The 25,506-nt window shown below is 33.6% G+C and overlaps 1 protein-coding gene across 1 annotated transcript in view; it reads right to left on the reverse strand.

The window, feature by feature from the left end:
* ss (aryl hydrocarbon receptor spineless) overlaps window positions 1-24,974 on the reverse strand; it is a 296,589-nt gene extending 271,615 nt beyond the window's left edge. The window contains exons 1-2 of the mRNA XM_089640585.1: window positions 24,966-24,974; window positions 23,914-24,125 (exon numbers count right to left, since the gene is read on the reverse strand). Coding sequence (XP_089496711.1) covers window positions 23,914-24,125; window positions 24,966-24,974 — 221 coding nt within the window. The remainder of the gene's footprint in view (window positions 1-23,913; window positions 24,126-24,965) is intronic.
* Window positions 24,975-25,506: the final 532 nt, after the last annotated feature.

Here is a 25,506-nt window from a genome sequence, read left to right on the forward strand (position 1 = left end):
ATCAAAGAATGAGCGGCCGATATAGCCCGCTTAAATTTGAGCGAGGAATGTCGCACACAGGGAGGATTCGGACTGACTGATATACTGGACCTTCAATATTTATTTGATATTAAATTTAGGAGTGGCTTTGTGCGCCAGTGTGTACGAAGCTATTAACTCAATCCTACTAAGGTCATTCACCTATTGTTTTTATTACAGGACGTCCTATAAAATATAATTTACGTCTTCTTTCGCGGGAATAAATTATTATAACGTTAGCGCTTTCATAAGTAGTACGAACTCGTATAAATACTTGTCATATAAAATTCAACGAGGCAACTTCATCGTAAAACATTTCGTAAAAAGGATTCCTTGTAAACCAATGAGGTGATTTTTCGATGACGTGCCGTGAGAAATATCTTTGTTTGAAAAGCGTGGTAAATTTAGACCCATTCAGTACTTGGTAATAAATTATATATTTAACTCCCTTGATACCGTATCTTCTGCATTAGGTAATTTTACGATTCTTCCAGAAGTACCAAAACGTGATGGTTCATAGTACAGTATTTGCAAGTACAAAGTGTTTTGTTAGATTAATTTCATCAGTTGTTAATGATACATGGAAACCTGAAACTGTATATGTGACTACCACACAAGAGATCCAACTTTCCCCAAAAAGTAACAGGCTCGTCTGATCTGGTTATCAAACACGGCTCAAGCCATTTCAAGCAACGTTTAAATTCTGAATTCACTCTGAAAAGTGCCGAAAATATATTATTTTAAATGTCTGAATTGTGAAATAACACAAATTAAATTAAGAATGGGTAGCAAATATTGCTTGAATAGGTTCTAGCCATAGAATAAAGAACCTTTTTTTTAAAGTGATACCTCACAAGAGCATTCATGTCTCTACAGTGTAAAGGCAGTGAAGGTAGGGGCTGTAGGAGTGGATTTGTTAATACGGGTCTTTAAGAGGCCCGGATTGTATGAAGGAGTAAAAACAGATGCCGGTAGCTCGTTCTACATATGAGCCGTCTTACAAAACAACGAGTCGAAAAAGCGCCGCGTACTCATGAAGCCAACATCCACTGTGAACAGGTGTTCCGGTCGTATACGTCGAGTTTCACGCATGTGAACCGGTACACCGGGAATCAATTCTGGTAGCTCCATAGAGCAGGCTACATTCAAATACCTGTAGAACAGACTCAACATGCCCACATTGCATTAGAGAATGCAATCGGTCTGTTAACAATGGATTGTCAATCGGACTGTACAAGAGGCCCTGTTTCTTGGAAGCCAGATATACTCGGTTTACAGAACCTAGATACTGGAGCCGGTCTAATATACTTACTCCAAGCATTTCAATGGAGTCTTAATTGGAATTGTGCTTCGATCAAATTGCACCAGACAGTTATTGAGATCCCTCCTACCTGAAATCAGAAATGCATTGAAACTGACCAGGCAAGAACCTTCTCGAGATGATGGTCAACTTTTTGTCTCAAAACTTTTCGTGCTGTTCGGACATCAACAACACAAGAAATGTCTTGTGGGTGTGTTTCGTGATAAAAATATTTGCCTAATCGAAGCTTAAATTGTCAATAAAAATCTGCATTTACGGAATGCAAATGGGAAGGAGATCTACCGGGTTTTCCAATGAGAGGTGTTATTTGTGAATGGATTGCGTTATCGAGAGATAATTAATGATTTTTTATGGCCGGAATTGGATGGTATTGATCTGGATAACGTTTACTTTCAACGAGACGGCGCTACGTGCCACACAAGCAAAGAAACCATTGATCTTTTACGGGAAAAGTTTCCGGACCGTGGTATCTCTCGAAGAGGTGACCACAATTGGCCAACGAGATCTTGTGATTTAACACCTTGTGACTTATTTGCCACTTGCGATTTGGCTATGGAAAATTTCATGAAAAGGATATGGTCCTGTAGGCGTGGTCATGGTGGTCATTTGACTAATGTTATTTTCAATATTAACGGCATACTTTCCTCTTTATAATGAAATAAACATTCGATCATTTATATTAAAAAATGGTAGTTTTCTTTGAATATCAAAATAACACCTCTTATTGGAAAACCCTGCATACCCTACAATGTCAGGTGAGCGTAAGTGAACGGAGCGCTGGGCTAGTGCTTACCTTTAGTTGTGATTTTATTAGACAACTCACAGCAGCTTTAATCTCGGGCCTGAACAAGTTGTTTCATACTTGTATCGTAAAGTTAGTGTTTTCTAGTTAATGATCATAAATCTTATACATGTCGGCGCCTCCTAATGTCCAATCCAAACACGGCTTGTTACGACCTTTTCCAGACTTACTCTTCGACTGATTCCATATTTTAATTATGCCGGGTTGGGAATCGAACCCGTTACTCTTGGATATACATATCTCCTGTATTATTCGTTATTTATGACGACCCCGTGGCACAACGCATAACTGATCAGCTTTTAACTTAGAAATCCCGGACCGATTTCGAGATATCTTTATGTTGTTCAATACTATAGAGATGTAAGTTATTTGGTTACATCGTTTTAAATGTGTAATTGATTTATCGATCGCTTCGTTTTACAAGCAGAACAACACGTATTAGATACAATGGGTGGATAATGTAATTGTTTGTATCTGTACAAAATTTAATGTTTTTAACGGTTGTTTTCATAAAATAAATTATCTCACAGTCGAGGGGTGAAGCTCTGTACTAGCAAGCCGAATGTCGTGGGTTCAATTCCCGGCGTGCGCAAGAAAATTTTATTTGATTAATTTGGGTAAATTCAAATTTAATTAATTTAAAAAATAATATATCGTATATTTGCGGCACTTTCCAGAGTGAAAGATACTCTCAGTTCATTAAATATCTTGCAATTATTGATTGGTCACATTTGATCATTGATTTCTTTGACTATAAATCGTAATTACATGTAGGTAGTTACCTATATAGATTAAGATACATTATATAATGAATTGGCGGCGTAGTTAAAATATCGATAATTATCAATCATTTATTATCGAAAGCACATTTATTAGATAAATTTATCGGTTGGTTAAGATTAAATATCTTCGTTGAAGGTAAATCATTTTAGGAATTTAATTAACCTGTCGAGTGACTACAATTCAGGCACAAAACTTAGGTTAAATGGACTTTAGCTAAGATTAGCGACTAGATTTGCTAGCCAGATACTTGCCAAATCTAAAAAAGATACCATTCCATCCAACATTTTTCTTATGACTTGACGGTAATTCTTAGTACAAGGTGGGGCAAAAGAAATGTCATAATGTGAATGTACAATGATTTTTACAAATGGCGTCTAATGTCATTGTGCTTTGACGTTTATGTTTTAGACAGATAGAGAATTAGTTGACAACAAGCAATGGAGTGATACGCACCTGAAGAACGCGGAATTATTGTTAATGCTTATTTGACCAATTTCCGGTCTGTTGTTTTAACGCAAGTGGGGCAAAAGTAATGTGATTATGTGAATTGGCTACTATTTTGTTATAAATTAACAAAATTAGGCTCTGTTTTCGCGAAAGTTTATTTGAAGGTTTGCACGAGACGCTCAGCCAAAAGCTTAGTTGTTCAAGTTGGTAAGATTAAAGGATCTTGCCAATCTCCTACAGATATACTAATAAATACGAACCAAGTAGGCACTTTGAGCCAATCGTTAGATGTTTCTATTACGAAGCATTTATGATATTACAGGCATTGCAAGCAATCATCTCCACCGGCTACTTTAAACTGTTATAATGGCGGTAATCCTCGTATCCTCTCCTAGATACAGCAAAGATTGTATGAAATTATAGGAAGGTAACTTAGGAAGTAGGTATGCAAGTGGGTCGGCGGTGTGCAGCCGAAGACGCCCATTTTTACCTCGACCAAACAAACTGCAAGGTGCATAATTGCAGTATTCTCGTATTGCTGTCGGCGCAGCAGGAAGGTGGTAGGTACGTACTGCGGCGGCGCATCGTGGTAAATTGAATTATCTGTGTATGTTTATTTATTTGATTCCAATACGAGAATTATTGATAAATCTTATATTTTGTCTTAGATAAAAAAATCTTTATTGAAGCCGTTTTTTTTATATTAGTAGGTAACCAAATAAATGCAGTTTAGCTAAAAATAATATAGAAATGCAATAAGTTATTTATTTGTTAATAACTTATTAATTTTTTCTGTTCTTTTAATTAGTTTATATAAAAAACAGCAATTGATGCTGTAATGTTGATTATTTTATAATTAAATATTTAAAATCAAAATGCTAAGTCCAATAAAAACATTAACACTGCTAATGGCATTATAGCTAGCTCTCTCATTCAAAAATTAGGCGTATTAGATCTGTCAAAGAATTTATATATAAAAATGCAAAAATTAACCATTTTAAATACATATTGGATTAAGAAAGATTTTTAAAATATTTTTGTGGATCAGTAGGATTTATAGGTCAAAATAGAAGTTCTACCGAGCCGAACCCTTTGATATGAAAATATCTACAGTCGGTGAATTATTTTCCCATTTGATCTCTGGTGAGTTGACGTGTTGTTCTTGTATTTTTTGTATTTATTATGCTTTTATAATGCACTTGCATAATGTGGATTGACTAGATGATTATTTGTGGAAAAGTGTATGGAAGGTTTTAGTTTTTCCTGTGGGGAAAATTTAACCCGGACATAAAGTCGGAAAAAATGTGATTACATAGTGCCTATTTTTAAATAGCCACATCAAAAAATTATATATGTACATGCCGATTTGCAATAGACTATCGCACTCTTTTTTAAAGTAAAATAAAAAAAATATATATATTGTTTTAAAATTTGGATAATAACTATTATTATTTATTCCGTTTATTCGGAATTGCAGCACTACTGCAATTTAATCAGCATCCCGTCCTAAGAGACTTAACACACAACGTCAAGTAGAGCGATTTGAAATACATAGACAGATTATCAGATAGGGGGTAAAATAGAATCATATAAATAAGTCATCTAAACATGGTTATAACTACAGTTTGAAAATTGCCTTGAAAGTTGAAACAGCTGTAACAATAACAAAAACTAAAAAATACTTGCAGAACTTAATAATTATATTATTAAATTTGATTTCAATTAAATTTAAAAAAATAAAATAAAAAAGTATGTCCTTGTTCTAAAGGTATTATAATGGAAGATGCTCTAAGAAACTACCATCATGATCCCTTCAGCACCAGTGCATAGTCAAAATAATAATAGGAAATACGCAAAAATGCACGCCCAACATATGCACACGGTTGACATTAATTTGTCACATGAGAACGTCTAGCCTCTACGACTCGTTCTTGAGTTCGCCAGCCCAGCTGTGGAACGATTTGCTTAGTCTCTTCAGACCAATGTTCACTTATCTTTTTATGAAAAAGCTTCTCCATAGCATCCCGAAAGATGACACAGGGAGTGGAGTTAATGTAAAAAAAATACCTTTATAATACTGTGTGCATAGCGACATTTATTAATTCTGTTCTTTTAGACTCGCGATTCAATTCAACAATTATGTTCTTTTTTTGTTTTTTGTTTCATTTTTCAGATTCCTGACAAACAAACATTTTTTTATCCATCCAGAAAACCGCAATATAAGCTAGGGTCTCTATTAAATTATTTACATGTACTGTACTATTAGCACAATATATCTAATACTATCTTCTGTGATATCTATCCACTGTCCACGCATTCGACCTATAGAAGGTGCGCTCAACCGGAACATCTCCCTGCCAGTAACAAGTAATAACTATCATGATGTCCGAGTACGCAACTATACTTACGTTTATCAATACATATCTTATATTCCATACAGTGTTGGTTAAAAAATAGCTTGTGGGATTAGCTTCACGTATACATACCGAGAAAGAATGGCAGACTTTTGGCAGTATTTTCTAAACCTTTTAAATGCAGTGAAAACCACCTTGTTTTCTAACATAGGTTTAAAACAAAATACAAGATAGGTACCTAAGAACATATGTATTTAACCCTTAACTATCTACCCCCGGTCTTACAGACACCAGTGATATTATTTCTGTGAATAACTAAGCGTATACGCATGTACCTTTTTCCTACGTGCGCGTTTGCATTTGTTGAGTAAAAAACTTTTGTCACCGGTCTGAGAGACCGTAGGTAGGAAGTTTTAGTTACAATTTTGTAAAAGTAACGAGTTTTTATTGAAATTTGTGTGTTTATGTATTAGTTGATTGTCGAATTTATAAAAAATTGTAATTTCTAATTCATGATCCTATGATCATGGATCTCATTTTCAAAACATGTTGGTATTTCCTTTTTTGAGTTTATGAAGAGATTGTGATTTACTTGATCAAACCGTAACAAAAACCCTTAAAATAATTAGTTCTATTTCAAATTGTCTACCACTGCCATAGATGTTTTTGCGAGAGCGATAAATCGCAGACGTCTCACAGACCGCGGGTAGGTAGTTACGTGACAATTGCATTTACCTACAATTTTGAAATAATTCGACAAAAAATTAAATTTCAAAAATGGTGTTTGAGATTTTGTTCTGTTGTGCACTGCAATACATAAAATAGACTTTTCACTAGACATGAAAAACATAAATAATTCAGAAGCCAGTCATTTAAGAAATGCAACAATGTAAGCCACAATACACTTTAGCATGTTAAAATTATGTGCGAAAAAATTAAGAAGGTACTTTCTTAAATAATTTGCACTCCAATAAAAGCTGGATAAAGGCGTTTATTTTGAACAAATGTCATCACATGCGGAGCCGCAAACCGAGAAAACTCACGACTGTGGATTATTAGATTGGTGGTAATACGCTCTGAAATACTAAACCATACCAGTCCCCGTGGAGTGTTTCAGACTCTTTCAGCTCCGAGAATCTCGTCACTATGCAGACATCGCGCAAACATTGTGTGCTCTCAGTTTTCTAAAATCTTATTTCCGTAATTGGTGTAGGCCGGCAATTCCCATTTTTCTTTACGAGTAGTATTCAAGAGAAGAAAAATTAGATAAATCATAGTTTCTTATGTATTTCATATACGTCTTAAATGTGTACTTGTTGATGCAGAAATCCGTATAATTATGACATTACGCAATAAACAGCAAAGTTTTCAATCTGCCTTGTTAAACCCGGCGCATTAAATTCAACATGTGTTCTTTAGCCTACTGTGTTATGTGCGTGCTGTGTGAATATTTAGCCGGAGTTTTTCTTGCAAATTGAAAAGAAAATCTCACGTGCATTGACCTGATTTGCCATCATAACCGATTGTTGAGTTTCCCTTCGATTACACAGATAATTGTAATTAAAATAGCATAATGCCGATATTTACGTGCACATATTTTTTAGCACATATTCCTTATAGTCAAGGACGCTTTGTTGTATGTTGAAAGATTTATGCATTTATTTACAAAATACGATTATTTTCTTTGTGTGTTTAATTATCAAATGTATTTGAAAACAATAGGCAAACATATAGGAACCTGGCTATTTGGATATGGTCGCCAAATACCTGGTTGAAGTAAAAGTATTATAGTGATTTGTTTTTGGGGTATTATGACGTATTGCTCTTTCATTTGGGCAGATCTATAATAGCCAACGTTTCGAACAGCATTGCAGCGCCCATCATTAGGGCAGATGTATAATCACACGTCTGCCCTAATGATGGACACTGCAATGCTGTCCAAAACGTTGACAAAAGAGGAAGCTACAAGCCAAAAATGTGCATATTCTTGGAATACTTTATATCGTAGGTAATAGGCATTAAAATCGCTTGACAAACGGAGTCTAGAAACGTTCGATTTCAAGCAAAAAACTGTTTTTTTTTATTTATTTTGTAAATAATTTTATAAGAAAGCAAAAAAGTTAATCAAGTGAAACTGTCACAGATAATCTTTGCTATAATACTGTAATTTTTAAAGTTGTTTCCTTTGTGCGTTCATACTTTTCTATTGAAAAAAAAAAATTTTTAGTAGTTTGCATTTATATTTTTTACCGAGCAATTTATTTTTTATTTGTATTCTACTCAAGCGAAACGATATGAAAACCTTCAATTTATCTAAAGCATATTTTTTGGTATTCATAATGTACACCAATTCATTAATCAAAATAGTGATTTGGCATTAAGCTTCGCCTAAAGAAGGAGGTAGTGCAACACGGCATAATACCCCAAAAACAAATCATTATAACGGTAGAAGCCATTTCCAGCAACGTTTCAATAACAACAGCTGTAAAAATGAAAAACAATGAAACAATGAAAGCAATCCAAAACATAATTTATGTTAAACATTTTGTGTTCTAATTAAAGTTTGTAAACAAGAGGAATGTGTAGACATTTTCTGATTAAATGATAAAGACACCCATCACTCCCGATGCTACGAGTATATCTGCCCCAATTTATTTAACCTTTAAAAACTAAGAAATGGTTAGAGGTTTATTCATGACGCATTTAACCGTAGAGGCAAAGTAAACCAGTTAGTCAGAATAATGCGTTGTTTCCGGTCAGTTTAAGTACGTGTTAAATACATGTGTATAATACATATGTTTATTTATTGTTTTACCGTTCGACTTGTTTTCAGAAAAATAGATTATATCTTATGAAATTAAATAATGTCTCATCATAAATTTTATTGTCTTTACAGAGACAGTTTTTTTTACATCAATTAATATAATATTTTATCAGATATTATTACAGCACAGACGCCAGGTGGGAACGTTGTACTTGTTGACTTCGAGATGCTTCGAGGAATTGTCGTCATTGATCCCTTCAGCACGTTTGGGAAAAGTTAATTTTGTCACAAAAAATAATATGTGAACGCGTCGCGTCCACGACTTGTTCTTGTGATCAGGTTCAAATTATAATATCCCCCAAAAGATACTTCCCAATTGAATGCCTCAAAGAGAAAAGTTACTTTTAGAAACAATTATTAGAAAATACGGATTTTAAATTGTATTGTATGTGTAATATTGTCAGTGAGTTAGGTTTTATCTTAAAAGCCAATGTATATAATACCGTTATAGTGATTTGTTTTTGGGGTATTATGCCGTGTTGCGCTACCTCCTTCTTTGGGAGAAGCTTAATGCCAAATCACTATTTTGTTTAACGAATTGGTGTACATTATATAAATACCAAAAAATATGCTTTGGATAAATTGAAGGTATTATTGATTCACCTACTCTACTGCAACTCATTCCCTTCAATATCCCCTCGCAAAGACTCAGAAATAATGAACTGCTCTTCCTCAACCATCATTCGACGAATTATGGATATTATTCACCATTGTCCAGAATGTTTAGACTGGTCAACTCAAGTCAAAATCTTTACTTTTTTGGGATAAGTCTGAATGATTTTTGCCAGTCGCTAAACAAGTGACGGAATATTATAAGTGTCCTATGGTCCTGACCCATGGCGTATTCTTGACTTGATTCGACTTGTCACTTTATTTTCTTATATTATAATTATCTACCATATGTCTTTGCTTTCATGTACCTTTGTCTAATCCTTTATTTTTCATTTTACTTTATTCGTGTTATTATTTTGTAATTTGGACGATGTCCGTTAATAAATAAATAAATAAATGTTTACTATGAGGATTTAACCGGCATAATTTTCGTAATATATTGATGTTAATGTACTCAAGATGAATTAGTTCGTGTTAATTTCAGATGAAACATTTATCTACTAATTAAATCACCTCGAGAGGCGCAATACAAACGCGGTAATTGTATTTGCATAAAATTGTAATCATGTGTCTAAGCATATTTGTGCGATATGCAATCGAAACTGGAAATCTCTTATTTGTCGATGAAAGCTCTGCTGATATTACAGTTTTTTTTGTACAGTGTAAAGACAGGGAAACTATGTCTAGCCACCCAATTGGGGAGCATTATGAGGCGGGTTAAGGTAGGAGCTGCAGGAAGAGATTTATTAATGCAGGTCTTGAAGATGCCCGGATCATATGAAGGAGGAAAAACAGATGCAGGTAGCTCGTTCGACAAACGAGTCGAAAAAACGACCCGTTCTCGTGAAGTCAACATCAACTTTGAACAGGTGTTCCGCTTGTGATTCATTCAATATCGTATAATGTTATACCAGACGGATTAAGGTGAAGACACACCGGGCCCACGTACGCAACGTACTCATTCATTACAATATTGTCAACGTGCACACTTGTCCTACGCACGCAACGCAAATTTGACTCGTAGTGTCACGATATTGAATATATTTTACGTTATAAATCACTTCGTAACTTCCTACTAAATTAATTAGTAATTGTTTATATCAACAGAGATAAGCAACAAATGTCAGTAAACACCAAGTGCCAAAAACATAAACTTAAACTTAAAATCAGCGGGTTGGATAAGCCTCTCACCAACATCAACTTTTTTCACAGATCAGCATTGCGTATGAAGCGTAGAATTGCGTTGCATGTGACTACAGTGTTTCTGAATCACCCATTTTCATAGTAAATGTATGCATTGTAGTCCAGATATCTTGTGCCCAGTGTATTCTTACCTTTACCCTATGTCTTCAGTATTCCAAATCGTAAGTTATTTGTGTTCAATGACATCAGAGAAAGAGAAGGGTGAATGGGGGGCGGCGGCCAATGGCTGAAGCGAAAGAGTCGAGACATGACGACCGTTTTCCTTTGTAAGATTGTTGGATCAATATTACAAATGCTATCAACAGACATATTATATAACAAAGTTATATATACCTGCAAGCTTATAACTTTTTACAGAATGTTTAAGATCAAACTGACCTGATGCGTAAAAGCTTACGGATATCATTTATCATTTTCAAATATTTTGCTGAATTAGTTAACTTAAAAGTTGATTAAGGTTAAATTTAAAAAGTTAATTAAGGTTTTTGTATTGACAGACGATTATCTTAATATTTTTTCATCCATACATAAGTCCCATTTACTAAAAACTGAATGTCACCCTATCTGTCTTTATTATCTACTTTGCTTCTTCATTTGATTAGTTATGGTTCAAATATTGTTACAATATACTGTCAAATTACCCATCTGGTAACACATCTTATACTTATTTTTTCTTTAATTTTGAAATATTTTGTGTTTGTATGTAGAATTACTTTATGTTTGTGATTACTCTTATGTTTGCTTCACTCAAATGTAAATTTTTAACCTCGATACAGGCTTAGTCCTAGTGAGGTTGATTTTTATGTGAAAAAAAGTGTTTTATGTATAGTGAGATGCAATAAAAAAATAAATAAATTACGCTGTCTCATTTTTAGATAAATATGTATTTAGTTTTCCACGACGAAATCTGATCTAATCTAAGTTTACTTATTAAATTTATACGTTCTATTCTTGTATTGTTGTTCTGTGTTGTCCACATATCGTTTAGCACTAATTTTGATTATTTTATTTGATACCTCACTACAGCTCTCCTGTAGGTTTACAAGGTACTGTATAAAGCCAGGGGAACTCATCACCACAATGTTGTGCGACGTTATGAGACGGATTAAGAAAGGGCTGCAAGAAAAGATTTGTAAATGTGGGATTGAAGAAGCTCGGATCAGAGGTGAAATAAAAAAAAATTGCTACGACTCGTTCACCGCGTGTGAAATTTTACAAAATAATTAGTTGAATGAACGAGTCTTGGTGATGCTGCCGTCAGCAAATGGAAATGACTGCTCTTATCAATTTCTACTTTTTTATAACAAGTTTCACTTTATCTTCTTAAGTTTTTAAGTTCAAAAAAAAAAAGATGTTATTTTTGAAGATAATATCAATACATTTGTTTATTTGTTTTCCGAAACGTTAATTATATGAAATCCCCCATATAGAAAAAAAAATCGCAAAGTAAGCTCTGAAAATTATTAAAAACATGTTTTGTTCTGTTATGTAATATGTTATCAGCATGAAAAATTTCACAGTGTATCTTTAAATGCAACTAAAGCATTTGTCGAGAGATTTTTGCTCTATTTCAAACGAGTCGTGATTTATTAAATATTTACACTATTTTCGCTCGTTTTTTTATATTAGCGCGCTCCTTCTAACATTCGTATTACCATATCTCCCATTTAAACCATCTTTGAACCCTTACTACGGAGCCTTAAGGGTTTTAAGGTTTAAATTGCAGTACAGAGATTTCAGATGAGATTCAAATTATGGCACCAAATGATTGTTGCTATTGTAAATAAATTTGATGAGAGAAAGTTTCAACTACCAGACACGAATATTCAGCTACTTCCCAACCTTCCCCTTTCTTATCTCCTTCCCCACCCCTCTCTATTCTGCCGCACTTATACCAACACAAACCATACTAAAACTAAACGTCATGGCCACCCTATAGTTGGGAGCTCTCATAGGCTTCTTCGTAAAAAGCTTCCAAAAGGAATTTATTGCTCGCATTTCATTTTTCATGGGTAAACTTTTCGTCGCCATTTTTCTACATAAATCACTGCCCAGCCAACTGCCGCCAAATATAAATAATACCACGAGTCGCTGGAACAAAATAATGCTCGGTAACCAATTTAAATATCCAATAGGTTAGGTTAGCTACGGAGAAAGGAAAAAAATATACTGGAAATGTTTTAGATTTATTTCAGGCGAAGAAATTTAATTTACAACTAATTTGGCTGGCTTATCCTGGGGTAAATTTAAACAAAACTTTAGACGAAATATTTAATAATTCTAATTAATAAATTGTTGAGAAAAAACGGTATAGATAATGCCTACTTTTATGGATACTTTAAATCTCTATAGCTCAAGATGGAAGGTTTTCAAGTTGTAAATCTTTGAAACCCGACTTTTAAAAGTATTTTGTGCTTCAAAACATAAGTCATATTTAATAATTTTTTAAGGTAGGGACCTACCTAGAGCCTCTAGAAAAAAAAATTATTCGTACCTATTATTTATGTAGGTATTTGTAACTACATATTGAAAACATTCAGGTTTAGTTAAAATTTTATTAGTTTAGTTTATAGATCGATTTTCAAAGGTTTTGTCAATGGTCAAATGATGTACATTTAACTACCCTTGTTGCAACAAACCCCCCGAACAGTTAATCGATTTCAACACAAATGATCCTCTACTAAAAGCACATTACATTATTATTTGTCTAGTGGACCGCACTTGATGTAATTATTGTCCGCAGACTGTGACGGCACCAGTCATCGAACACAAAGCCCTTAAGTGGCAAGACCAATCCAAACATGTCAGCTCAACTACCCCTAAACTACATAAATATCCGGAGTCCTTTCAGGAGATCATCCCCCTGATGTTGTGGGTAGCTACCTATACAAATTTAATCATGCGTCCCATCCATCCATGAGTAGGAAATAAATACCTATAAAATTATCCCTTTTCAAATAAATAAATTTAATGTTTCATACCTAACCTAACCTAAACATTACACTTTTCCTGAAGGGATAAGTATATTAGAAGAAAGTATAGAGCGCCAAACCTTCACTGAGACGTCCCCGACTTTTTCTATATAGATACATCTGCTCTACAGGTATAAACAATGTAAGATAGGCTATTAACAATATAAGAATAATTAATGAAATGAAATTAAAACCCTAACTGTTGGAGAAGTCAAATCCTTTTTTTTATGTGACACGCACCTCATAAGAGCACCCCTGTCTGAACAGTATAAATACTATATCGCCACCCTGTTGGGCAGCGTTGTGAGGCGGGATAAGTTAGGGGCTGTAAAAAAGGAGTCGAAAAACAAGATCAATTATCATAAACGTGTGATCCGTTGGTGTCCATCGAGTTTGCACCGGTGTACAGGGGATCATTTGTGCAAGTTCATTAGAGCAGGCTCCATTTAAAAACCTGTAGAACAGACTCATGCCTGTATTGCATCAGATGGACCGTTCTTATTTGCACAGAATCAAGAAGGTTTATCAGATGAGGCTCTCAAGTTAAATTGTTGGACTACTGAAGGTTTGCACATGGTTAGAAGATGGTAACTATTGAAGAATCTGCTTGCCCTGTACAAAACTTACTAGAAATAGATAAATGAGACGAAAATTTTAATTTTGAAAGTACTAAACTTTTTTCCATCTGTAATTAGAAAAAAATACAAATTTAGATACCTACACATTTCCATATCATTACAAATCCTAGAAATTAAAAGTATTTTTTTAACGAGCGCCTTTGAGTTTGTGTTTTGTGTTCCGAAAAAAAACATCAAAATTATCAAAGAATTATTATTCGACTTTCCGTTCCAATATTATTTATTGCTGTCTGACTTTTGCAATTTTACAGCGAGTATATCTCTAACTTACATCAGGAAAGATTTTAATTAAAACATTTCTTTGAGCTTAGAAATGGACCCTATTAAATCACCAGGTTATTTCTGAAGCCAGGTGATATTTTTGAACGCCAGAAAAAGTCAATAACTACTTAGAATATTTGTAATAATTCAGCAGCAGCTGTCAATAGCATTGCAAATAGTTGGAGGGATATTTAAGTTTAGCATTTATCATTTTTTCGCAGAGCTATTATTAAAATAAAGTAATGCAAGATGGTTACAAAACGATGTATTATAGAGAAAAAGAAACGGATTACGTATTTGTATCTGAAAGTTTGCTATGTAGACAAATTATTTTTGTTATTGAGTCGCTTTGGTTGCTATGCATAGGGTGGTTCAGTAATGATGCAGAGTTGAACGGGGGATAAATATGTTTCATGTGATTTTGGTGAAAAGAAAACTATAAAGTAATAGAAGCAATTTTAGTTGAAAGCATAGACAATTGAAACAAAGGGAGAAATATAATAATAATAATATCTTTATTTAAGAAATTTGCAACTACAGGGTTTTCCAATAAGAGGTGTTATTTTGAATGGCCCGCTATTTCGGTAGATGTTAATTTTGAAGCTGTCATTTTTTAACATTTGACAAGTAGAAACTATGCCATTAATAAAAATGGAACGATACACGCTTCAACAACGCATTGAAATTATTAAAATTCACTTGAGTGAATCAAATGCAAATCATCTTGAGTGATGAGGCCCATTTCCACCTCGGTGGCTTCGTCAACAAGCAAAATTGTCACATCTGGGGTACGGAAAATCCAAGAATTATTGTTGAAAAGCCTTTCTAACTTCAACGTGTTACTGTTTCGTGCGGTTTATGGTCAGGCCGAGTCTTTGGACTTTACTTTTTCGAAAACGAGGCTGGAGCAACAGTTACGGTGAATGGATTGCGCTATCGAGAGATGATTAATGTTTTTTTTATGACCGGAATCGGATTATATTGATTTGAACAACGTTTACTTTCAACAAGACGGCGCTACGTGCCACACAAGCAACGAAACCATTGATCTTTTACGATTGAATATCAAAATAACACCTCTTATTGGAAAACCCGTGTTATTATGTTGAGGTTGTTCATTGTGCTTATTTTACAGAATTAAATTTAAGTACCTAATTATCGTTAACTCTGCAATGTCAAAACTTGGTCACGATAAGAATAGGGTGATACTTTTTTTATGGTTGTGTTTAATTTGTAGAAAGTTCTACTTAGTTAGTTAATTTTAATATTAGGTTTTTTAGGCCAGCTACGGTTCATATTGCTTTCGTCTTCAAAATTGCGAGCACATTACACAAATAAATATTTTAAAAAACTAATCAAATGCACCTATCTAGCAGAACCCACTAAAAAAGAATTATTATACTTTTTTTTAAGAATAGCAAACATTGCCAGATTACGAAAAACCTCACAATATTTTAAAATCTATTACTACCATCACAGTAATAATATATTATAAAACATATTTATATATTGTGGTAGAAGGTACCTACTGTTGTCTTTATACCAAAATCTTATTTTACAACATTTGGGCAAAAAAGCTTCATATAATATGGTACGAAACTCTACAGCAAAATCCCACTCTCATTCAAAATGCGCAACAATATAATTACATTTAAATCTCAAATTAAAAAGCTGGACAAATAACATAGGGAGATCAGAAATAGAAAATATACTGACAACTGTAATAAAAAAAAAAAACAAGTATTATTTCAGATAAAAAAAATACATAATATTATATTTATAATCAGTTCATATTATCAATACTACTAAATTTTAATAATATGTAAATGATATCCCCATCACAGAAGATCGGGGAACGGAGATCATTATCTATAATATTTACAAAATAAAGGAAGATAATAAAACATTTATTCAGTAGGTAATAAAAAAAATTAATTTAAAAATACATACAAAAGAAGTATCTTTATTTTAATATCGTTTTGAGTAGGTAGTAGATAGCAATAATATTGTACCTACTCGTACCTACGTAGATATATAATTGAAAAATAGCATTGTATCTACATATTATATTTAAAAAAAACATATGACACGTTTACACATTTTTCAATATGAAATCAAACTGTAATTTTAGGTACATGTCTAATTTGAATGTTTTGATTGTTTGCCCACAGTCCCAACTCCGATTCTGTTTGCATAAACCATTTGCCACGTGGCATATTGCAAGCGAGCAAGGGCAATTATTTTTATAGTGTTGAATCAAAACGTTTGCGGGTGCTTGACTACCAATAATCTATCAAATCATGTACCACTTCCTACCTACCAACCGTCCGTACTGACTATCGGTAGGTACTGACTGATGTGTGCGGGTTAGGTACCCACCTATACCTATAGCCCGTCAAGAAAGGGTGCCCATTTATTTTAAAAATTAAACTATTTTTATTGTTATGGCAACACCGAGCAACCCTGAATTTAGAACAAATTATAGTAGATTCAAATGTGATGATTGAGTACCAGATTCGGTACTCATTATGATATAATATAATATAATAATTACAACTCAAATTTTATATGCGTTTTCGTGTTTCAAAATGCTGAAAGTGTTTGTTTCTTTCACAGAGCTTACAATTGCATAGTAAAATAACTTAAGAACAAGAAAAGAATAAAAGTGGCCCTAAGTGTTAAAGAATCATAAGTTCGGGTGTTAAACCATAATGGACGTTTTACACGACACTTTTTTTCATACTGATACCCTTATGGAAACTATATCATGAGCCATATGAAAAATCATATGATTTAATTCGGATAGTAGCCATTAGAGAAGAAATAATATTTTGAGACGGTGGTAAATCATCAAAAAATGGGAACACCTTGAATATTACCGCAGATATATGAAATATATATATTTTTTAATATATATAAGTGGGTACAGTGATGTTATATAAGCACATATGGTTACAAAATTTATTTATATTCGCAATCTCACAAAAGAAGAAACTGGTTCTTGTGCTTGGTGAGCGAGTTACACTAATTATAAGGAAAATAGAATAACACTATGCAATATAATAGGAACAATATATATATAATAGGAACAATTGAAACTTCTGGATTATCCATTTGTGTAGTTGTACATATATATAATATAAGTAAATAAATTATAATTTTTCATTTGCTTTTACTGTTGCCGTCAACAACTTCAACAACAACGTAAAAAATACACGCAATATTAACAATACCAAATAGTAATACAGTTCACAATCAGTAATAAGCATATATAATGTAAAACTCAATAATCATGCAATATTTCCACATTACATGGTTATATAAAACATGGGTGGTCGGTTGCTGAGTTGACATCGCGTTTGGTCCTACCTAGGCGTCGTGTGTACAATTCCTCGGCTGACTAAGTCCTCCATCACAACACAAGCAACATTTTCCGCTTATTGTGGTGGTGGTAGGAGATTTTCAAATACTGTCAGTTTATTCGTAACCCGGCAATGTATATCTTTCTTTATTAAATAAAAAAAAAAAAAGTTGACAGTATGCCAAATAATGTCCGCCATCTTAAACTGGTACCAAAACATACTACGTCGTTTCTGTCATACCGAATCCATATGAAAGGACGACCCATAGGAAAACTGGAAGAAAAAAGCTTCGTGTAAAACCACCGATTAGGTTTTTATTACGCGTTGCTGGTATGGCTGTTCAGATTCCCACTCTTTTTATTCTTAAGGCGATGCACTACGTCGCGTAGTATTTTAAAATGAGCAGCTATCAATAACAACCCTTACGTAGATGGCGATAAGGTTTAAATTCCCTCTTAACACCATCCGCCTGTTTTGATTTATGCAAGAAAAAAACATGGCCAAAAAGTGCCTTTTATTTTATTTTGTGGGTATTCAGGCATAAATATTTTTTTTTTTCGATCATTTTATAAATAACTTAATTTTCCACATTATACAATAAAATCATAATTGAAAATGGGTTCTTAAGTAGGAGATTTTGAACTTCAAATCAGTTTTCATAGGCCTTTTTCTGGGCTTATAAAAATACTTATCTAAAAAATACTCGATTATTTCAAAGGCCAAGATTTTTTTTTTTTATAGTGAATACCTCACAAGAGTCCCAACTGCTCCCGTCTGGAGCCAGTGAGACTATGGCATCCCCCAATTGGGGGATGTTGTGAGGCTAAAGGTAAGTGGGGAAGGGAAAGAGGAAGGTGGGGAAGTACCAGGCTATTCAGATCTAGTCACTAAACACGGCTAAAGCCATTTGGAGCAACGTTTCAATTCTGAATGGTGGTCTTACACCAGGGCGATACTGGTAGTATCTTCCACTCTGGAACGTGCCGCAAATATACTATATATTATTTTAATTAATTAATTGTGAAAATAACACAAATTAATCAAATAAAATTTATTTGCGCACGCCGGGTTCGAACCCGCGACCTTCGGAATGGCAGTCCAATGCGTTACCACTGGGCTATGCCGGCCGTCAAAGATGTATTCTACTCGCAGTATTTACTTAAAGCATCTGAAACATTTCTAGACGACCAAATTTTCAAACCAACAACACATGATTTTGTATTACTACGTATGGCATCGCCTTAAATAGGTTGATCTAGAAGGGTTAACGCCGAGCTAGGTGTATTTTTATATATCCAATCCAGTATTTATCGCGCTATGGGTAAAGTAAACGTATAAAATAATCAATTTAAAATTATAAATTTGAAGAGAAAATCCATAAATACAGGCATAGTTCCTATTGTAGATAGTATAGTATTTGTCTACCTATAAAAAAATTATCTACTAAATTCTAAAATAAATAATTTAAAACTATTCCCAACCGCCTGGAGCCAACAAGACTATGCCATCCCCAATATTGGTATTTTGTGGGACTGAAAGTAGTGGGGACGGAAAATAGATGGAGGAGAGGAAGGTGGGAAAGTACATGGTCACTAAACACGGCTTAGGCATTTCAAGCAACGTTATAAAAATTAAATGCTTCACGTTTGACAGGTAACTGTTTTTATTAACGTATTTGTCGTATTTTAAGTAGGTAGGTAGTATGGCATAAAACAGTCCTCATAAATTCAGAATTTAAAAAGAAATAATTGTTTGTTTTATTTTTTTAATGTTTTCTTTTAATTTATCTCTTCTGGTAATTCGCAATATTGCTCCGTACATCAATGACCTTTTAAATGCAGGTTTTATTTTTCTGAAGGGCAGTCTTATTTCATTCCATCATCTCTTGACAGTGTGTATAGATTTAGCTAGCTACGTAGAGTGTGTTCAAGTGCTTTTAAGCTCTTATGTAACAAGCTGGCTGGGCTCTAAATGTTTCAATTAAACAGTAGCAACAAACAACTTTGTAGACATAAATAAAACTTTTTGTTTCTTGCCCACTTCGTCCACAAACTTGTTCCACAATTGATTGATTATTAATCAGCGATATTCGAAAAAGAATCATTCGCATCCTTGGTCCGACGCTCCGTGGGCGTAACATTAGTATTTACCGACGGGGCGGTTCTGCCATAAACCCCGGAGCCCGGGGCTGTCCAGTGGCGGACGATTTAATTACTAATGTTTAATTAAAAGACACCCCGGTCCCGGCACGGTGTAATATTTCACAAGGACTCACTCGGCGGGGCGGCCATTGGATTGTCGATAGACGATTTATAAGAGGATTGCAGACACTGCCTACAATACCTGAAAATACAACACCGAGAAAACATCCTGATAAAAAGTATTGCTAATTTATTAAGAATATCCCCAATTTATTCTTATTCCTGTTAAAAACGGGATTTTAGGCCATTAAAGAATGAATCGATAGGTATCCTGATAAACTTTTACTAAAAAAACTTAAATTTTGTCGCGATGTCCGAACACGTACTCAAAAAAATTGTAACATTTTTGCAATGTGTCATAATATATTAGACAAACCCATGTGCATGAGAATAAGTATTCCGATATTATTATGAATTTAATCAGGAGTTGAACAGTTTATCAGGAGGCGGCTTGCAGTCCCGTTTTTTAAAATATTACTAATTACTTGAAGAACTTTTTTAATAAATCAGCATTACTCATTTTTCTTCGACCGCATTATTATTTCTCGTCTTCCATTGTATGGGAAAAAACTACATGGAATCGTTCTGATAGTCCGCACAGTTTGGTCATAGCTCGGCGACAGTCAGCACGTTTTCATGCCATATTGGTATATTGATACATATCTTCCTTTGTTTCTAATTATCTATGCCCTTTTCAACTATTCAAGTATTTACGGCTAATTAAAGAACCAATTCTTTAACTCCCTACCTCTACTGAAAACGTTTTTAAAACCACTAACAATCATTAATATATATTAAAGTTTTATAGTAAAGTTTTGCCTGGAAGTACGATAATCTCGTTTTGAGTTTTTTTACGATTTGGCACTTTTAATTTATAAATACTATCTAATAACAATTTTTTCACGTATTACCCATTTCACTAGGTGTGTAACGATTGGACTGTGATGGCCACTTCAAGAATGTTTGTTAAACTAGGTTTATTTAGTGTACTAAAGAACAAACAGATTCCAATTCACAAATTATTATTTTTTATAAAAACTATTTTTAAAACATGAAATATTGAAAAGAGTTTTCAACCAGTTTAATTTGATATAAATAAAAATGCATAAAATGTTAGAATTTCAAACAATCTTCCCAAACTAATATAACTATATATTTTTTTTAATTTATACCAAAACGTATCAGAAAACCAATCCTTAATATTTTTTCTATAAAATATTTTATCTATGAAGCTATGAAATTTCGTAGGGTGACTATAAAAAATTGAAAATCTTGTAAACTAAAACATTTTTTTGAGAATTAAAAAAAAATACATTTGGAAGGGAAGTAAAATCTATCTAAATACATTTATTTTCTAAAAAAGGGTGGCATTTCTTTAAATTACTACTATACGCTCGGGGTAAAATCAACCCATTTAATTTTCACGGTCAGTAAACCCAGTTGGCACTTTTTACAGCGACAGAAGGCCGAAGTAGGTCCTAATTAGGTACCTACGTTTATTATTAGGGTAACAGATAATATTAGGTATATTTATGGGTCGTCACCGTTAACTGCACATAATAACGACAACACTTCTACCTCTCTACTACTTCTGGTCGCCTGGTACTCCAAACCACATGATGAGGCAGTGTTCTCGTATTATTAACTTAAACTTCCCACGATAAATCAACTTTAATACCTCAATTCTCAGGTAGGTACCTACTGTGAAGTAGGTAGACACTTCCTTGTTTCAGAAAGTGGACAGTTTTATAATAATTTCTGACATTCTGGTTGCGGATGTTTTCGACACATAATTGAACGCGACGGTATAATTTGGCACTGACACTACCTTAATTTATTTAATTTTTCATTAGATTGGTAAGAATTCTTTATAAGAAAAAAATAATACCTACTCATCAAAAGGGGTGTTTGGTGTAATATGAAAACAAGGCTATATCACTTAGAATAATGGATTTAACGTTGTATGTTTCTACCTACGTAATTTTAGTTTTTGTTTCCGAATTGCTGTCGAGTATAACAAACATTTTTTTCTCCGTGCACGGAAAAAAATGATCCTGTTATAAAAAGTGATAGGATGTCAATTAACCGATAAAATTTGAGCCATTCAGAATATATCTAAACACGTGTTCTTTCCTAATAAACATCATGACGGAATGCAACAATAACAGTTTTGAATCAACACTTTTTCCGCCGTTCTCATAAAACATTTGCTTTTAACTGTTATTTGGTTAGGAACTCTGTCGATCAATTTGTTAAAGGCATCCAGTCCGGTTTTTAAGAGGAAGCTACAAGCTAAAAATGTGTATATTCTTGGTATACCTTTTATTGAAGGTAATAGTCATTAAAATCGCTAGAAACATTCGATTTCAAGCACAAAACTTGTATTTATTTATTTTGTAAATATTTTTTAAGAAAGCAAAAAGTTACTCAAGTCTAATTTTCACAGATAATCTTAACTATAATACTGTTATTTTTTAAAGTTGTTTCCTTTACGCGTTCATACATTTCTATTGAAAAATATTTTTTTAGTAGTTTAGATTTATAGTTTTTATTGAGTAATTTATTATTTTATTTGTATTCCACTCAAGCGAAACGGTAGGAAAACCTTCAATTTATCTAAAGCATATTTTTTGGTATTCTTAATGTACACCAATTCGTTATAAAGATTAATCAAAATAGTGATTTAGCAAAGCTTCGCCTAAACAGGAAAACGAAAAATTTGACAGGATTTTTAATAAACTAACAGTATTTTATATAGTAGTAGTAGTTTTATTTTTTTCTCCATGACTAGGCTGATGAGCGTGCAACTAATTTATATTTAGTATCCCTAAATATGCTTACTTAATTCAATGAAGCTTGACAAGGGATGGGAACAAGGCAATAAATTTTCAAATAAACATGACAATATGAAATTCTTATCCACACGTTACCAACAATAAAAAATGATTCAACCTCGCAATCATCAAAGAATGTTTTATTTTTATCATCATTCGCACTGGGTGTTAAAAAAAAATATAGTTTTTTTCTTGTTTGTTACCCATTGGAATATTCCTATGAGCAGTATTTTTATTTATAAATGTATATTCCATATACCTTCCCATTAGATTCTATCTCAGAGGTTTATTTCAAAAGCGGCATGTTGTTACTATTCAAATCCGTTTTACCAATAATATCTCTTCATTGGTAATTGAGTACTATTTTCTAACTATAACATTGCTGCTAAATATTGTCTATTAAAACTTCTTAAAACAAAATAATATATTCCTACCAATGGCAAATCTATTTTTGTGTTCGCATAAATATCTACCATCTTACATTGTAAATTGCACATATTTAATAGGCAAGTGAAACTAATATTCTGTAAACATTTCATATAATAATTGGAAAAAGTGTTCAACGCGTGGTTAACAGTTAATATATTCCTGTAAATATCGCAAATTAAAATCAGTTATTTATTTTTATTTGGAAATCTATTTTTTATTTAACTGAAATAGACAATCCATTCAAGAGTATTTAGACTTTCAGACATTTGTTTCAAGTACTCGCTGTGAATTTAAGTGACATTGCCAATGTACCCCTGAAATATGAGTATATAACACGGAAAATTTCCTGAAATACCTGACAAAGTCTGAAAGAAAATGATAAGGCTGAATATATACCATATATTAACTCCATACGAAAGCTTCTAGTCTTTCAGAAATTTGCAAGGTAACTTATTGTGAATTACTAATATACCCCTGAAATGTAAAACTGCACGGAAAATTGACCTGAAATTGCTGAAAAATAAATTCAAATATTAAGATACCTCCGATTAGGTAGATGTTTGTGAATTTAGGTGGAAATTTCTATCATTGCTAATATAGGTTTATATATTCCTCAACTTTAGGTAAAGTGGAATATAATTATAAAATTAAATTCAATGCACTATGATAACATTTTGTAAATGGGTCTAAGTTGTATTTTTCTTGTATTAAAGGCTACGCGTTATTTGTCATCTTTCTGCTAAATATTCCTTGTAAATAATACTCCAAAACTATAATTAGAAAACTGTTTGGAAAAAGCCTGAAAGCACAGAAAAGGCTGTTTGCTCAAGTAGGTATGTGATGGACCCTTACCTTTTCCCGTTCCTTCTCCGCCGCTTGGTGGCGTACACGGTGCCCAGCTGCGTGAGCGCTGCCGCCGACAGGTGCTGCCCGGGGGGCGCGGGCCCCGGAGCGGGGGCGGCCGGTGCAGCCCTAGGCCCGGGCGCCCCCGCCCCCGCGGCCAGCCCGGCCACGGCGGGGGCCCCGAGCGCGCCTATCGCACCGAGAGCCAGCCCTGCGAGCCGCTACGCCTCATTGGAAATACGCGCAAGAATCCATTACACTGGATAACAAACTATAGTCTTCAATTACTAGCGATGTGGTGTGATTGCGGCAGGTATACGAACTTCAGTTTGTATGCGCTTTCAATTGAATTGGCGTTCCTCTTATTTACTTCCCAGACAATAACACAGTGATTAACTATTGAGTAGTCTTTATACACTAGCGATTGGGTGCGATTGTTTTCGAACCGTACTAATTTTAATACAATGATCACTTTTAGAACTTCAGATCGTTATGGATTGGTTTAGATGGTTTTAGATCAGAATTTAAATGGATTTTTAGGGTGCGATTGTGTTCAGAGTTCGAACCGCATAACAGAACAAGACAATTACAAATTTTGCGGTTAGAACTTATCGTTTTTGGATTGGTTTAGATAGTTTTAGATCAGAAAACAGATGGATTATGAACGAATATTAAGAGAATTGATCTATCTCTTATTTTTAATCCCCAGCATACCCAACAGTCGTTATTGCAAAAAACTTGTTACATATAATGTAACTTCACTTATTTAATATTTTAATTGTCTTTTCGCAAGGTAATAGCATGGGCTGAATAGTAATATATTATTTACACGATTTAGTATTCAATTGACTGTTTGGATTATTACTTGAATTATTTCATAAATAGGTAAAAAATATTTGGTTTTAACGTTGGTAATATTTTTGTGAAAACGGAAGCTATGTGGAAGAGATGATTTTGTTTAAGACTTGGTCACTTTTCAAAAATCTAATGGTTTATTGTACGTGTGTTCAATTTGATATTTATTAAAAAATCAATAGGTGAACAAACTTTTTGATGGATACAAAACACATTTGCATTGAAGAGCAAATTTTATTTAAAACACAATGTTCGTAAGAATTTGTAAAATATGGAAATTTTGACAGTAAATTTAACTGCGTTATGGATGCGAGCCCCGTTACAAACACTGAAGAAAATCACGTGGAAAATGAGGCATATGTTTTTCACCAAACTTTAATTTACCTATTGCGTATTATTTTTATAACTACAGTCTATAACCTGATCCAGACATGTTAGTATTTCTTTCGCACTGAGAGGTTTAAAATCAATTGATTTGTTTACTTCAACACAAAATTTTATTCATAAGTCACTGTTTTTGGTTAGTACGTTATAAATAGTGTCACTTAGTGTTATAATTTGTCTTGATTTTTTTACGAACGTGCATATTATTTTTGCTTCTTGCGGGATTATTGCATAAATCGGCGTACTCTTTTTTAATATTTTTTTTCGCCGCGTAATTTCGAATCGATATTGTCGATATCGGACCGGCCGAGCTCCGTCACTCGCTCGTTCAAGTGCTTCGCGCGACTGCCGCGGGGGCCCCGA

This window comes from Hesperophylax consimilis, chromosome 15, assembly GCF_061612785.1.
Source record: "Hesperophylax consimilis isolate HC1 chromosome 15, BYU_Hcon_1.0, whole genome shotgun sequence".
NCBI classification, from domain to species: Eukaryota; Metazoa; Arthropoda; class Insecta; order Trichoptera; family Limnephilidae; genus Hesperophylax; species Hesperophylax consimilis.